The sequence below is a fragment of the Sceloporus undulatus genome, chromosome 6, assembly GCF_019175285.1.
Source record: "Sceloporus undulatus isolate JIND9_A2432 ecotype Alabama chromosome 6, SceUnd_v1.1, whole genome shotgun sequence".
In the NCBI taxonomy this organism is placed as follows: Eukaryota; Metazoa; Chordata; class Lepidosauria; order Squamata; family Phrynosomatidae; genus Sceloporus; species Sceloporus undulatus.
Genome location: NC_056527.1, coordinates 17,697,304 through 17,713,522, shown reverse-complemented (window position 1 = coordinate 17,713,522; position 16,219 = coordinate 17,697,304). Strand labels below are relative to the sequence as shown.

Here is a 16,219-nt window from a genome sequence, read left to right as displayed (position 1 = left end):
GATCTAGACACTATACTTCTATTGATGCAGCCTAAAATAGCATTGGCCTTTTTAGCTGCCGCATCACATTGTTCACTCATGTTCAACTTGTGGTCTACTTGGACTCCTAGATCCCTTTCACACGTAGTTTCATTCAGCCAGGTGTCACCCATCCTATATCTGTGCATTTTATTTTTCCGCCCTAAGTGCAATACCTTACATTTCTCTGTGTTGAATTTCATTTTGTTAGCTTTGGCCCAGCTTTCTAGTCTATTCAGGTCATTTTGAATCTTGATCCTGTCCTCTGGGGTATTAGCTATTCCCCCTAATTTGGTGTCATCTGCAAATTTGATAAGTTTGTTCCCAATTCTGTCATCCAGGTCATTGATAAAGATGTTGAATAGCACTGGGCCCAGGACAGAGCCCTGTGGGACCCCACTGGTCACTTCTCTCCAGGATGAAAAGGAGCCATTGTTGAGCACTCTTTGGGTTCGGCCGGTCAACCAATTACAGATCCATGTAACAGTTCCTTTGTCTAGCCCACATTTTACCAGCTTGTTTGCAAGTATGTCATGGGAAACCTTGTCAAAGGCCTTACTGAAATCAAGATATACTATATCCACAGCATTCCCTTCATCTACCAAGCTGGTAATTTTATCAAAGAAAGAAATTAGGTTTCTCTGGCATGGCTTGTTTCTGTGAAACCCATGTTGACTTTTTGTGATTATGGCATTGCCTTCTAGATGTTCACAGACTCTCTGTTTAATGATCTGCTCCAGAATCTTTCCTAGTACTGATGTCAGACTAACTGGACGATAATTGTTGGGATCCTCTTTTTCCCCCTTTTTGAAGATGGGGACAACGTTTGCCCTCCGCCAGTCGGCTGGGATCTCTCCTGTTCTCCAGGAGTTTTCAAAGATTATTGCCAATGGCTCCGATATTACATTTGCCAGTTCTTTTAATACCCTTGGATGGAGTTCATCTGGTCCCGGAGACTTAAATTCATTTAGATTAATAAGGTGTTCCTCTACTATCTCTTTACTTATTCTGTGCTGAAATTCCCCTATTCTGTCCTCTGCTCCCTTTTATCCTCAGGTTGAGCACCCTTTTCTTTTTCTGAGAAGACTGAGGCAAAGAAGGTGTTGAGTAATTCTGCCTTTTCTCTGTCTTCTTTCTTCTTCCTTTTGCTGCGGACATATCCAAAAAAGCCCTTTTTATTGTTCTTAACCTCTCTAGCAAGCCTGAGTTCGTTCTGCGCTTTAGCTTTTCTGACTTTACCCCTACACATGCCTGCTATTTCTTTGAATTCCTTTTTTGTGATTTCCCCCTTTTTCCATTTCTTATACATGTTCCGTTTCAAACTTAGCTCGGTTGAAAGTTCCTTAGTCATCCATCCTGGTTTTTTGAGACACCTCCCGTTTTTCTTTCTCACTGGAACTGTTTGAAATTGTGCCTTCAGTATCTCTCTTTTGAAAAACTCCCATCCGTCCTGAACTCCTTTATTTTTTAGTATTTCTGACCATGGAATCGCTCTCAATACTTCTCTAAGTTTACTGAAATCCGCTCTCCTAAAGTCTAGGATGCGTGTCTGACTATGCCTGGCTTCTCCTTTCCACTGTATTACAAACTCCAGGAGAACATGGTCACTTCCACCTAATGATCCCACCACTTGCACCCCATTAACCAAGTCATCCTTGTTGGTTAGGATCAGATCTAAAATAGCTGACCCCCTTGTTGCCTCTTCCACCTTTTGGACCATGAAATTGTCTTCCAGGCAAGTGAGGAATTTGCTAGGCCTTGAGGATTTTGCTGAGTTTGACTTCCAGCAAATATCAGGATAGTTGAAGTCACCCATCACTACTATATCTCTCTTTTCTGACTGTGTGGTCATCTGTTCTAGAAAGATATCATCCAATTCCTCCATCTGACTTGGGGGTCTGTAGTAGACTCTCACCGTAACATCCTTGTTGTTTCTCTCCCCTTTGATTCTTATCCAGATGCTCTCCACCTGGCTTCCATGATTGATGTCCAGGATCTCTTCACTGGTGTAAATATCTCTGACATATAGTGCTATTCCTCCTCCTTTCTTATTTGGCCTATTTCTCTTAATAAGGTTATACCCCTCTATTTCCACATTCCAATCATGAGACTCATCCCACCAGGTTTCAGTGATGCCTATTATATCATATTAGCTTTGTTGTACTAGGAGTTCGAGTTCATCTTGCTTATTTCCCATGCTCTGTGCATTAGTGTAGAGACATCGCAGACCATGGTTCCCTTTTACTTGCTGCCTGTGCAAGTTTTTTTGCCTCCCACTGTTGGGTCCTTGCACTGTTTGCCTTGTCTCCTCTATGTCAGTTTGACTATTTTCGCCATCCCTTTCGCCTTCCTTAATATTGTCTCCCTTCCACTCGGAACAAAGCCCTTTTAAGCCACCCCAAAAAAGTATATGGTTGCTCTTCCTAATTCTACCATAGCTTTTAAGGGGATTTTTAAAAACATATAAAATAGCAAGAATGTAGAATATAGACAGAATACAGGGATGCCAAGAAAAGTAGAACAGAAGGTATATGGAAAAAATACTAAATACACACAGTTACCATCTGTGTGTAGTAAGCCGTTTACGTAGAAGTAACTGGCCACTGATGTTGTACAATCAACCTCTAGATTCCAAATAACCATGCTGGTAGCCAGATCTTGGGATTATTATTTTTGGACTATAACTCCCAGAATCACCCATCCAGCAGGGCCAGTGGCTGTTGTGGCTGGGGGATTCTGAAGGTGGTCATCCAAAAAAGTACACTGAAGTTCAACTAACAGTCTTGGGAAAGAATAGGGCAGGAAGGACAACAAACCCCCAAAACAAAAACCCTCCCAGAAACTGAAAGACAAGTCAATGTTTCATTTCTTCCAGTGTGCACAGACACAGTATAAGCTCATCCTTAACTATGGTAGTTGGCAGGCTGAGGAATTACATTTTCTGTTCTATTCCTATTGTATGGGTGTTTCCCATTTACAGTGGTGTGGTTGTGGTGTGACTGTCCCCAGGGCTGCTCTAAAGCTAATGTTTAGAATTCAGAACAAAGATTGAGCATGGATTTCAGAGAAGAGGATAGCTGGTGTGAATTTAGATCCTCCGTTTGTGGTATGTTTGTCAAGTGAATCCTTAGCCATATTGTCCAACATGTTGTCCATGCGCCCTCTGCTGTTTCCTGAGGATACTAAATTCTACCCAGTCTCAATAATGTTAGAAAAGCTCAATTGAATCAAAACTGAAATCTGTCTAGTTTGGCATCCTTTGTTGCACAGTGGTCAGCAGATGCCTACAGAAAGTTCGCAGGGTCCCCCAATAATTAGTATCATGTGTCTGACTTTCCATATAGCACTCATAACTTGATGCAGTGGATTTCAAATGTCCTCCTTCTTCTCCACCCATTTGAACACTTGTCCTACAAATCCCCCTTTTAAATCATTGGTCATCATCCTATCTAGTGGCAGAAAATCCAATAGATTAATTATGCCTGTTGTGATATTTCATAAGATAAATGTTTTCAGGTAGGATTCCCCCCCCCCCCGCAGACTCAGAGCAGTATCAGAATATCACCATCTTGAGGGGGAGAGACGAGGCCTGGCCTGGAAAGACTAAGAGCCCTCCCCCCGACCACCATCTTGAGGGGGAGAGATGAGGCCTGGCCTGGAAAGACTAAGAGCCCTCCCCTGACCACCATCTTGAGGGGGAGAGACGAGGCCTGGCCTGGAAAGACTAAGAGCCCTCCCCCCCGACCACCATCTTGAGGGGGAGAGAGGCCTTGCAATTTTTTGTATTGTATTGTAATTTTTACTGTACACCACTATGATCATTGCGGAATAGTGGTCTATAAATAAAACTTATTATTATTATTATTATTATTATTATTATTATTATTATTATTAATAAGCCCCAAGTAAATTATTTGTTCTCTGCTGCCAGTGTGGGAATAGGTTAGACTTCTCTCACACTGGTGCCTTACAGATGTTTGAGCTATATCTCTTATAGTCTCAAAACCACTTCCCATAATCCCATAGACAATACCTTCTAGTGTATTACACAGCTCCCACAATCATACAGATATACTGTCTGTGAGATTGTGGGAGCTGTCGACGAACACGCTACAAAATAACAGATTGTGCGTGTGTGAAATAGATCCTTCAATATATGAAGTGTCCTTCTCCATTTCTGATTTTTTTCCTGTCATTTCTTCTCATCTTTCTCTTTTTCCAGGGACACAGATGGAAGGATGCTCCTAGATATTTTTGATGAAAACCTCCACCCCCTTTCGGTAAAAGTTCATCTACCCTATCATTTTTAAATGCATCTCCTTCTATTTCCTACTTCCCTTCTCCAACTTATTTTGTAGTTTGCTCACATTTTTAACAATGTCATTTCACTAGAAATCCGAAGTGCCGCCAGATTATGACAAACATGACCCAGAACAGAAACAAATCTATCGCTTTGTCCGGACATTGTTCAGTGCTGCTCAGTTGACTGCCGAATGTGCCATTGTCACCCTGGTGAGTATGCTAAACATCACTATAAACTACTGAGTTGGATTATAATTTGTGCTGGGTATTCAGTTTACACATTCACGTTTATCTTCCAAAGATCGTATGTGAAACATTAAAACACTTCTGTCCTTGGTAATTGGGGGGGGGGTCTAAATTACCCTCCTTTGTCCTTTAGTCTAAATGTGTTCAATTTCTCCAGTCTTGTTTTGGTATGTTTCAGCATTGAAAATCCTTCTGTCTTATGTTTTAAAATATGCTGATTGTGATTTTTAGTGAAGATGTGAAGTTTATGAGATTATTTCCTTTCCCCTTTTCTCTGAAATATCTTTTTGAAAGAAAGGCAGGATATAAATCCAATAAATATAGATCAATAGTTCCCAAACTGGGGTCCTCCAGATGTTTTGAACTTCAGCTCCTAGAATTCTGATTGTTGAGAGAGAGAGAGAGAGAGAGAGAGAATCTAGAAAAGAAATTAGTTTTGGAGGTCTTTAATAAAAACAAAACCTTGTATTTTAGGATTCTCAATGGTAAATTCAGTTTCAGAGTCTTATGAGATTCACACAACCTGTTAATTTTCTAATGAGCAAACAGCCCACTTCAGAGCAACAAACTGGATATGACATTTGTCATTTGGCTTCACATTTAGTCAGTCTTTTCAACAACTGTGTAGCCATCATGGAGAGGGGAGAAAGGATCCAAACTCTGGCATGCTGGGGGGAGTTTTAGCCCTTTCTTGCTGTCAGAATTGGAACACACGCACACACTATGTGTGGCACAGTGAAACACTCCTCCTCTTGTTATATGGTCCTATGCTAGCATGGAAAAAACTGTGTGTATGCCCTACCTTTAGTCAGTACGTGTTTAAATGTTTTTTATATTTAATTTTAAAAAAAGAGCTATGCAATGTCAAATTGTTCAACAAACACTGCATCAGCTCTATGCAAACACAGAGAGAGCCATTTCCTCAGGAAGATTTGAAATAGGTTGGCTCATTGTATTACATTTGGGTGACCACCTTAGAACTTGACAGGCATTAGGCATAGATCTTCAGAGCTGACTTTGAGTGAATTTCACATCCTCATTTGAGCCTTCTAAGATCTCCATGTGTAAGTGATGTGTTGTGTTTACTCATTTCTTTTAAGGCCAGCGAGGACCACCTCCATCATATGCAGCAACAGCAGTGTGGTAGCCACTTTTGCTTGGCAAAGTCCAAAGCATCTGTGTATGGATGATACAGCTAGGTGGGTCAGCCTGATGGTGCAGATTTTTCCCAGTTACCCCATTTGGCACACCCACACTACATCTCAAAGAAATGCTAGGGAAATCTCAGTCACCTAGTTGCCTGGAGCCCAAAAATAGGCACCTGGATGATCTTGTACCAGTTATAATTTGCCTGGATCTACTAGGTTGCTGAATTTTCTGTGGCAGCTCTTACAAATAATAGAAATATTAGGTGGTGTGAAAAAGGAGCAACTGTAGAAATAGTACAGCTGTAAGGGTAAAAGCATCTAGTCATTTGCAAAGTTGACTGGATGATCTTGTACCAGTTATAATTTCTAACTACTACCTATTCACGGAGTTGTTGTGAGGAAGAAATGCTGCCAAGTGGGGGGTGGGCTTTGCCATCTTGTATTCCTTGGAGTAAGGGCAAGACAGCACTGTAATAAAACAAACAGTCAAAAATAAATTAGTTGATATAAATGCCCCCTAAGAGAGCTAAAAAAATTTTCAGTGAGCTTATGAGGCTTTCCTCCTAAAAATCTAGACAAAGGAGCTTTTTTAATGATTAAAACAAACCAAAAGACTATAGCTCCCTTTCCCTTCCCTCCAGCTTTGATCTTCCCTTAGGACAGTAATTCGGTTGTAAAAATGCTTTCCTAGAAAAGATACTCAAGTGCCTTGTTCAGTAAGACCCAGATAAATGTACAGAAGCTCACTAGGCAATGTGACATAGGGATGGTTTTAGCCATTATTATATACAGTACAATAAAGAGATCTATTTAAAGAGCCTAGACTGGATTATCTGTGGAACAGGCCAAGGGATACTGTTACAGACTCCCCTGCTGATTGATTAATATAACACACAGGTGGGGATGGTCATCGTGCTGGCATCCTGAGGATGTTACAAGCTGGAATTTTTCCATATTAGTAAGGCTAAGTCTTAAATCACTGTAGCTTCAGGCAAAGAATCTTGGACGACTATCAGTAAGTGACAAGGGCATTAATAAGAGCTGATGGATGCTGAAAGGGCTGTGTGAGTGACTGGCACACATTTATGGTTGATGTGAAGTGATATTTAAACACACACACACACACATATCCATTCTGCATGTCTTGCTGAGACAAGTTGAAACAATTGGAATAGATGAAGGTGAGAGTTCTCCACTTTAAAATAAGGCTTTATGTTTAAAGAAGATTTTTCAAGGAGTTGAAATGGCAGTAAATGCTCAGTCATTCTGCTACTATGCTTTTCTATTTAAAAAACCCCAACAGTCCTCAGTGACCTGGGTTTTTATTAAGGCCATTTTACAAAAGCAGACAGATAATTCGAGAAATTTCTACTCTGAACTGTTTAAGGTAGCTCACTCCCATATGCAAACCCTTTGCTCTGTCAGCTGTGCAGTCTTATTTGATGGCAGCTGTGCTATGTTGCTGTGTGTGTTTCAGTTTGCATTTGTACCTCTTAGGATATATTTATGAGGCAGAGTAAAACCCTTGAAGATGCCTAGTTTTGATGATCTGTTTGTGCTACAGAGCTTGAGAGTTTTTCCTCTGCATGGAGGAAGAGATTCTGTATATCAAGCCAATTCTGGATGTTTTGTTGTTATTATTAACTGTCTGTTGTTGAGACTTCTCCAACCCACCCATCCCATCCTCCACTGCTATGGTTAGGTCTTGTTTCCTTTGGGAAAAGGCAGAATATAAATAAATGTTGTTGTTGTAAATTTAGGACTGTGACCTTCCTGGTTGAGTCTAGTCATCTGTCATGTAGTCTTCCTCTTTTTTGTTGCCTCCTACCTTCCCTAGCATTATTATCTTTTCTAGTGAGTCATGTCTTCTCATGATGTGGCCAAAGTATGGCAACTTCAGTTTCATCATCTTTGCTTTGAGGGAGTATTCAAGATTAATCGGGTCAAGGACCCATTTGTTTGTCTTTCTGGCTGTCCACAGTATCCTCAGCACTCTTCTCCAATACCACATCTCAACTGAGTTGATTTTCTTTCTGTCAGCTTTCTTCACTGTCCAGCTATCACACCCGCACATGATAATGGGGAATATAATGGCATGAACATTTCTAACTTTAGTGCTCTGCTGTATATCATTACACTTTAGGATCCTGTCTAGTAATTTCATGGCTGCCCTTCCCATTCCTAGTATTCTTACTACAGCCTTATTTTTGCTGTTGTTTTCTGCTGCCTTTCTGTTTCCCTACAACTACAAGGTAATGCATTGACTTGAGTACTGGCCCCAGGAAGACATGGTTCAAATGGTCTCCTGGCTTGGAGCTTTTAAGGTGATCTTGAGATAGTCACAGGGCTTCCAGATGTGATGGATTGGGAGTGGGTAGTGCAACTGCTGTGCCCCATTCACAGAATTTCACAGGGTTCCAGACAACAGTCTTTTCAGCTTGTGGCCTTCACTTTGCCCCCAAACAACTGTGCTGGCTTCAGCCTCCAACTATGAGCCACCTGGAGCAGAGCTGCTTGTGTAATAGGGCATTGCTTAGTACAGGGCTTGTCCAGTTGTATTTGTAGGTTGGCTTTCTGCACTACAGCATTAGACCAGAAGTATGAGAAGCAGAGGGAATGGATCCTTCAGAATATGTAGAAGTGGCTATGTTTATTGCTTTGAAATAGCTGGAATCACTCCTAGCTAGATCCTTTTCTGTCAGGAGGCCTACAAGGAATCAAAAGGGAAGTTGTTCATTTACTGGCTGTCTGCTTACAGGGTTCAAAACCACATCAACTATTTTTCTGCTCACTTTCAGATTTCCTGTCATTGGAAGGGACCTTGAAAATTCCATCTCCTGGGGCTTGTTTCAGGCTAGTAAATCTTTGGTTTGCAGAATATAATCATTCTGAGCACTATGAGTTTTGAGGCCTGGGTTTTGAGGAAATGAGCAGCCTTGACCTTCCAGCCTTTACACAGCCATTCACATTGTAGTGCAGCCCTGACCTGGAGACTGTTGTGTGCTTTGTTAAGTAATCTTGTCAGCCATCTTGCACTGTTTCCTTGAGGAACTGCGGTTTAACAATCCAAGCAAATGGTATTCTACATACTGCATTTCCCTTGCACATACACACTCAACATACATTGTCACACAGTGTGAGCTTTGCATTCACTTACTTCTCCTTTGGTCCTCCCTTTGAAGTGAGACAAAAGTGGGATGAATCAGTAGCTGCATGTTTGGCAAGTAGTCAGGAAAGATGTACAGACCATCCCTGAGACATTTGTCTATTCATACTAAAACTTGGGTGCTTTCTTCAGCATTACTCAGATGTTTGATCTGAGAATTTTCCAGAGTTACTTTGTCTTTTATTCTAAGTAGAATCTGATGAAATGTTACAATTTTCATTGTTAAAATGCAATTACATTTTTACTCCATCATTTTCCCAATATGCTGAAGGTATATAGAAGACAATGATCATTTGCCCAGTCTACTTTCACTGTACAATCGCTGTTAATTTTGGTAGGGCTTGTTGAAGTCACAGTGCTTGGTGGATTCCTCCTATGCATTGGAAATACAGGTCTCCAGCAGATAAAAGGGGAGGGGGAATTGCCAGCCCTCCATGCCTTTAATTAAGTCTTTTTTTCCAATTAAAATTTTAATGCTGCAAGAAAAGGGAAGTCATAATTAAACACAATCTATCTAATTTTCCAACAGCTCTCTGAAGCTGCCTTCTTTACACCAATTAGTGGTGAAATTTAAATCAGAAGGGAAGACAGTTAAATTATGATAACCCATAGTGGAAGTTTTAATGAACACTAATTGAAATAATTGAATGTCTGAATTTTTTGTTTAAATTGTTGGCTGAAATATTGTTCCCCAAAATCTTCTTGTTGTCGGGAGAGGGATTTTGGTGTTGTTGTTGCTGTTTATTTGACTTTTAAACTTGACTAGGTTAGCAGAAGACAACTAATCAAGATTTAGGCTATGTCCTATGCATAGTTATGTGGGAGTAAGCTCCATTGAACATAATAACAATAACAAGTACATGTCTATACCGCTTATAAGTGAACTAGCATTCCCTAAGCAGTTTATAATGTGTAAGCCAATTACCCCCAACAAGCTGACCTACGGAAGGATGGAAGGCTGAGTGAACCCTGGAGCCCTGCCTGGGATCAAACTTACAACCTTGTGGCTGCAGTACTGGCATTTAACCACTGCGCCACCAGGGCTCATTCTTGATTTTAGACCTTACAGTCCTAAAATTGCTGTTTTACAGCCCAAACCTATATATGTCTACTCAGTAGTTAGTTTTATTGAAGTCAGTGGAACTTACTGTCCAGTTAGTGTGAAGAGGTATGCAGCCTTAGCTTGTTCCCACAGTTTGTTCCATAAAATTGTATCTTTGTGCACCATGGACTTTAGTGACATATGCTATATATAAGTATTAGTACAAATTGGTAGGAGCAGCCCCACATTAGAATCCCCACACTCTTTACCCATATTCATTGCTTAACCTACAGTAAGCAGAAAGATAGTTCTTTGTACTCCCATCTATTAGATCTGCATCTGTTCCAAGTGACTGCAGGAACTTCTGCTACTGAGGGCAGGGAACTGTCTATCATCCCCTCTGTTGTAAACCGCTCGGATTCCCAGTGATTGGGCGGTATATAAATAAATCTTATTATTATTGTTGTTGTTGTTGGTGGTGGTGGTGTTCAGGCAATAGGTATGGTTGGTGGGGACAAGAGACAAAGCCTTCTTAGCAGGTGTAGGTCTTGATTTCTCTTCCCAGGGAGGCTAGAATGGCCCCTTCTCTGCTATCGTTCTGTCCTGACAAGAACAGAAGGGTTTTAAAGGAATGATCTTTTAATTCTATTGTTTTTAACTGCTTTTTGTCATTTAAATACTGTTAAATACCTTTTGGTAATTGCAAATGTCAGCATTTTGGAGTGGGTTAGGAGAAGTGACAGCATGAATCCATTTTTATCTGTCCTGTTTTACCTTCAGTACAATCTCTTACATGTGCTTACATGTAAGAATGGAATAGGTGAGCTTCATAATGTTGTTGCCTTTTGTGCCAGCTGCTGTGGGGAAGAGAGGCCAGTGGGCAAAAGTATATGTGAGCTGTATCAAAGGTCAAGGTTGATACTTCCAATCCTTTTCTCTGCCATTTTTAAAATGACTCATGAGATATTTCCACCCGCCTCTCTTGATCAATTTTGAAAACAAATGTTTCCCAAATGTTTCCAGTGTAGATGTTTGTAGGTCAGCTACTGGTCAGATGGACATCAGCTCAGACATTGAGAACACATAGTATTGGCAAGACTTTAAAATGACATTTTAAAAAGTAATCAGGTTTTTAATTATTTCTAGAAATGCATACCTTAGATCAAACTTTGATAAGAATGGATATTGCAGTCAAGAAATAAGAAGACTAAGAATGGAAATGGCAGCTATGAAAGGAGGAGGCAAGATCCTGAAGTGTCAAAATATACAGCAGTACACTAAAGTCAGAATCGTCTAAGCCATTATATTCCCCATTACTAAGTACGGGTGCAACAGCTGGAAAGTGAAAAAAGCTGACAGAAAGAAAACTCATTTCAGGTGTGGTGCTAGAGAAGAGTCCTGAGGATACTATGGACAACTCAAAAGAGAAACAAATGGGTCCCTGACCAGATGAGGCCTGAACTCTGTCTGGAAGCCAAAACGACTGAATTGAAGATGTTGTATTGGAGCCACATCATGAGAAGGCATGACTTGGTAGAAAAGACAATAATACTAGGGAAGGTAGAAGGCAGCAGAGAGAGGAAGACCTCATGCTAGATGGATAGACTTAATCAGGGAGTTCAGGGCCTGAATTTACAGGACCTGAGCAGAGCAATGGAGGACAATATTAAAGACTATATTGTTTAGAGATGCATTCCCAGGGGCAAGCCCCTCTCTGACCGAGGATGCCTCCTTTTAACCATCCATTAAGAAGCCAACCCTTAATCCAGTCCATCTGCCTTGGTCCAGGCCTCTGAGGTGGAGAAAAACTGCTGGACCTGATCCCCTTCCCCACCACCATTCCCTTCTCCTTTTGTGTCGTGTCTTTTTAGATTGTAAGCCTGAGGACAGGGAACCATCTAACTAAAAGATTGTATGTACAGCGCTGTGTAAATTTACAGCACTTTATAAATAAAGGTTGATGATAATAATAATAATAATAATAATAATAATAATAATAATAATAAGGGGTCTTGGAGAAGTCTCATCCACAGGGGTGCCATTAGTTGGAGTCAACTCAAGGGCAATTAACAACAACTAGCAATGCAGTTCTTATGTTAAGTATAATTACAGACAGGGTTAGTTTACACACACACACCCCTGATGTAAGAACTGAACATAATTGGAAATGTAGGTCTTGCTTGTATTATGCTCTGTCATTTACAGGATTAACATTTTCCAAACTCTCCATTCTGAGGTCATGACTTCAAGTGTTCTTGTTTTTCTTGATTTCCCCCTTCAGTTTCTATATAACAATGGGAATCCAATGAATTCCTATCATAATGTGTCTTTTCAGGTGTATCTTGAAAGACTTTTAACTTACGCAGAAATAGATATTTGTCCAGCAAACTGGAAGCGAATTGTGCTGGGTGCAATTCTACTGGCGTCAAAAGTTTGGGATGACCAGGCAGTGTGGAATGTGGATTACTGTCAGATCCTGAAAGATATCACAGTTGAGGACATGTGAGTTCACTATGCTGACTTGATTTTATCATATCCTTTTATTGAATGTACATCAGCTGTGGGAAATCTGGTACTCTTCTGATGTTTTAGATTAAAGTGACCATCAACCTCACAGCATAGCTAAGGATTATGGTAATTGTAATCTAAAACACTGTGGGGGGGGGAGATACCAGTTTGCCTACTTTTGTTATATACTCTGAGTGCAGATGCTCCTGATTTTTTGATTTACAAATGGGAGTGAATGTTGTTTTGCCTGATTATTTTTTGTAATTAATATTACAAAATTTAAAATTGTATGAAAAATTACTTCAATATGGTTAGTATGATGTACCACATATGTATGGATTTTTCTGTAAAACTGCTTCATAAATATAAATCCATTCAGTTAAAAAAATGACTGGTGCCACACAAAATTATTTAGGTGCCACTGAAATCATGAGAGAAGTCATGATTTAAGTCCTATTGATACCAGTGGGAGGCACATTAAAGCAATATAGGGCTAATTCAGGGATGGAAATTGCAAATCTTCAGATGTTGTTGAACCTCAACATCAACTAGGGTAGCTTAGAGCTGATGGGACTTGTAGTTCAACAACAACCTGAAAAGCTGTTCTTACTCCCACACTAAATACTATTGCTAGCTTGAACTAAAGTAGACGCATTGAATCAATGGGATTTATGTAATTGTTGATTTACCATTCAGGAGGAGAAGCAAAAACATGGGGAAAGGAGATACTGAATAGAAGACTAGCAAAAAAACTCCTAAGAGTGGCTTGCAGTTTTTGTCACAGTAGGGTGGTGCCCTGCCCCATAACTTAGTTTGTCTAACATACTTCCTTTTCTACTTTTCCTGTCATTATATTTTCTGGACAGGAAAACATTATTTGTATAGGCTTGAGAAAGTAGTTCTACATGGGGCTGAAACGCAGTAGTGTATTAAAAGCCCTGTGTAGAAGAATGTAAAATAAGAGAATTTCTTTTCCCCCAAAATTATATTATATTATTCACAAGTTGAAATACAGAATTATTTTTACAAGTCAAAATGTGCATTGAATTATCTAAATAGGTAAATCACAAGCAAGCACAGCATGGATCTGATTGAATACACTTTTTCAATTTTATTTTTTTAAAAAAATACTGTTGAGTATCTGGTATTACATTTCATCCTTGGCAGTTTGGCTGTGTGGTGAGGCACAAGCATGCTACAGAAAACGAGTAGTTGATATTCTATGAATATAAAAAAGTAAATGCTTAAGTGAAAATTACATTTATTGCATCAAAACATGAGGAGAGGAGATAAATTCTTGAAACTGCCTGGATTGAAGATGTGTGCGACAAGCTTCTGATATATTTACTTTCTCTGGCTTTCTCTCCCATTAGTGTGTTAAAAAACTGAAGTAAATTATAGTTCTACAGGTTGGTTATTAACATGAATCTTTAGATTTGTCATATCATTTATTTTTGCAGGAATGAATTAGAACGACAGTTTCTTGAGTTGCTGCAGTTCAACATCAATGTCCCTTCCAGTGTTTATGCCAAGTATTATTTTGATTTGCGCTCCCTCGCTGAAGCAAACAACCTGAGCTTTCCACTGGAGCCCCTCAGCAGGGAAAGGGCGTGTAAACTTGAGGTGAGACCCTTGCTCTCCTTATGGACACAGAAAGCTTGCTTTTTTCTAATTTTACACAGTTGCCTAGGTTTATTGAATGCAACACTATTAAATGTGCTACCTGCCATGGGGGATGGATATTCAGCACTTTGACCTTGGTAAATTCTCTGTTATTGCCACCAATTACACACTGTGTCACCCTTCCCCTTCTAGAAGAATGTGTTTCCCAAGTAGCATAGAGATTTTTGCACTCAGATGAAACAGGAGAAGCCAAGGGTTTGGGTTTGACATATGTTGTTTATCAGACGAGCTCTTAAAGAGGTACTATTCCAGTGTGACTCCTCTAGCTGCCTCCTGTTGCATGCTGGGATTGGCAGTTTTAAGGAGGGGTATTTAGAATTCTCAGGCAGAGAAGTTCAGCTCCTTAAAACTGCCAATCCCAGCATGCAACAGGAGGCTGCTAGAGGAGTCACACTGGAATAGTAGCTCTTTAAGAGCATAGTGTGATAAACATCATAATCTGGTGAGCCTGCCTGTCTTTCTCACATGCCTATTTCTGTGTTGTTTACTTACATCCTTTTCTCAGAAGATAAGAGTAAAATTCACCCTAGGCATACTGAGTCAAATTCTAGCATGGCAAAGAATGATATGTTCCATTCATTTATTATGGCCAATAGCCAGCATAAGAGTGAGATGTTGAAAATTGCTCATACCTAGATGTCTTACATTTGCTCTGCAAAAGGATCTTGTGCAAAGGGATCTTCTATGGTAGTGATGGTGAACCTTTTACAGACCAAGTGCCCAAACTGCAACCCAGACCCCACTTATTTCTTGCAAAGTGCCACATCCCTGACTTTCTAGTAAGAAACTCTGACAAACTCTGTGCTAGGGCGACAGCATGTGTGCCCACAGAGAGGGCTCTGAGTGCCACCTCTGGCATGCGTGCCATAGGTTCGCCATCACTGTTCTATGGTATGACCTAAGAGAAAGAAGTTAATAGCATAAGTTTTCATTGACTGACATCTATGAATGCTTATGCTACCAATTTATTTATCTTATATCTAAAACGCACTGCAAAAATAATCCAATTTGAGACCACTTTAACTGCCCTGGCTCAGTGCTAGGTAATTTTGGGAACTGTAGTTTTGTGAGACATTTAGCTTTCTCTGTCAGAGAGCTCTGGTGCCATAATAAACTATGGCCTGTTACAAACTGCCAAAATAAAGCTGCTTCAGGTCTCTTTGGAGGTATGCTATTTAAATGATGCATGGGTCCTAAGAGTCCGGAGGTTGCGCCAAAGCCACACTCCATTCCTAAGCACTGGAGTGCAGCTTTGGTGCAGCTTCCATATTCTTCGGACGCATGCATCATTTAAACAGCATACCTCCAAAGAGACCCGAAGCAGCTTTATTTTGGCAGTCTGGAACAGGCCTTCAGTTCCCAGGATTGAATTCCAGGTTTTGGCGGCTTCAGCACAGTTTCCGGCTGCAGTTGGGGTGTGCATTGTGTAAATGCCAAGCCCCCAACATGGCCCAATGGTGTCCCTTTTGGCCTATCTGTTTTGGGCCTTTAACTGCTCTGCTCTGGTGCCGCAACAAACTACAATTCTCAGAATTCCATGGCACAGAGCCATGGCCATTAAAGTGTAAAGATAGATCTTTTGTGATCTGCCTTTTCCAAACAGTTGAGGTACTGGGACTATCATGTTCAACATAATTTAATCAGCTAATTAGATAATAAAGCTAAGTATTACATAGTCCCTAATAATGTGATGTTTGTATTGTTAATAAATATGATTTTTTTAAAAAATTGAGAGGAATTTTGTCTAAAACAAACTTAGTTTAAGCCTTCAAAAATTCAAATAATATTTAGAGGTTAGAAGATAGGATAGGGTAACATTGGCCAGTGGTATTCAAACTTTTTATCCTTGGGACTTCTCCCTGCTTTTACATCTACATGTGGATGTCGCACCTCCCCCCCCCACGCACACACTTGACGTAGTATATGAATAATTTTTTTGTTTATTTAGTGAGTATATTTTGTTTTGCACATTCATGTACAGTCAGCCCTCTGTATCCACAAATTCAGCTCTCCACAGCTTGAAAATATTTTTAAAATATATATATTTCCAAAAAGCAAACTTTGATTTGCCATTTTATATAAGGGACACCATTTTACTTCCATTGT

General features: G+C 40.1%; 1 protein-coding gene across 5 annotated transcripts in view; it reads left to right on the top strand.

Moving 5' to 3' along the window:
- Positions 1-16,219, top strand: part of CCNY (cyclin Y) — a 121,985-nt gene that overhangs the window by 101,085 nt on the left and 4,681 nt on the right. For all 5 annotated transcript variants that reach the window (XM_042475427.1, XM_042475426.1, XM_042475429.1 and 2 more), the window contains 4 exons: positions 4,241-4,298; positions 4,411-4,530; positions 12,258-12,424; positions 13,891-14,053. In XM_042475427.1, coding sequence (XP_042331361.1) covers positions 4,241-4,298; positions 4,411-4,530; positions 12,258-12,424; positions 13,891-14,053 — 508 coding nt within the window. The remainder of the gene's footprint in view (positions 1-4,240; positions 4,299-4,410; positions 4,531-12,257; positions 12,425-13,890; positions 14,054-16,219) is intronic.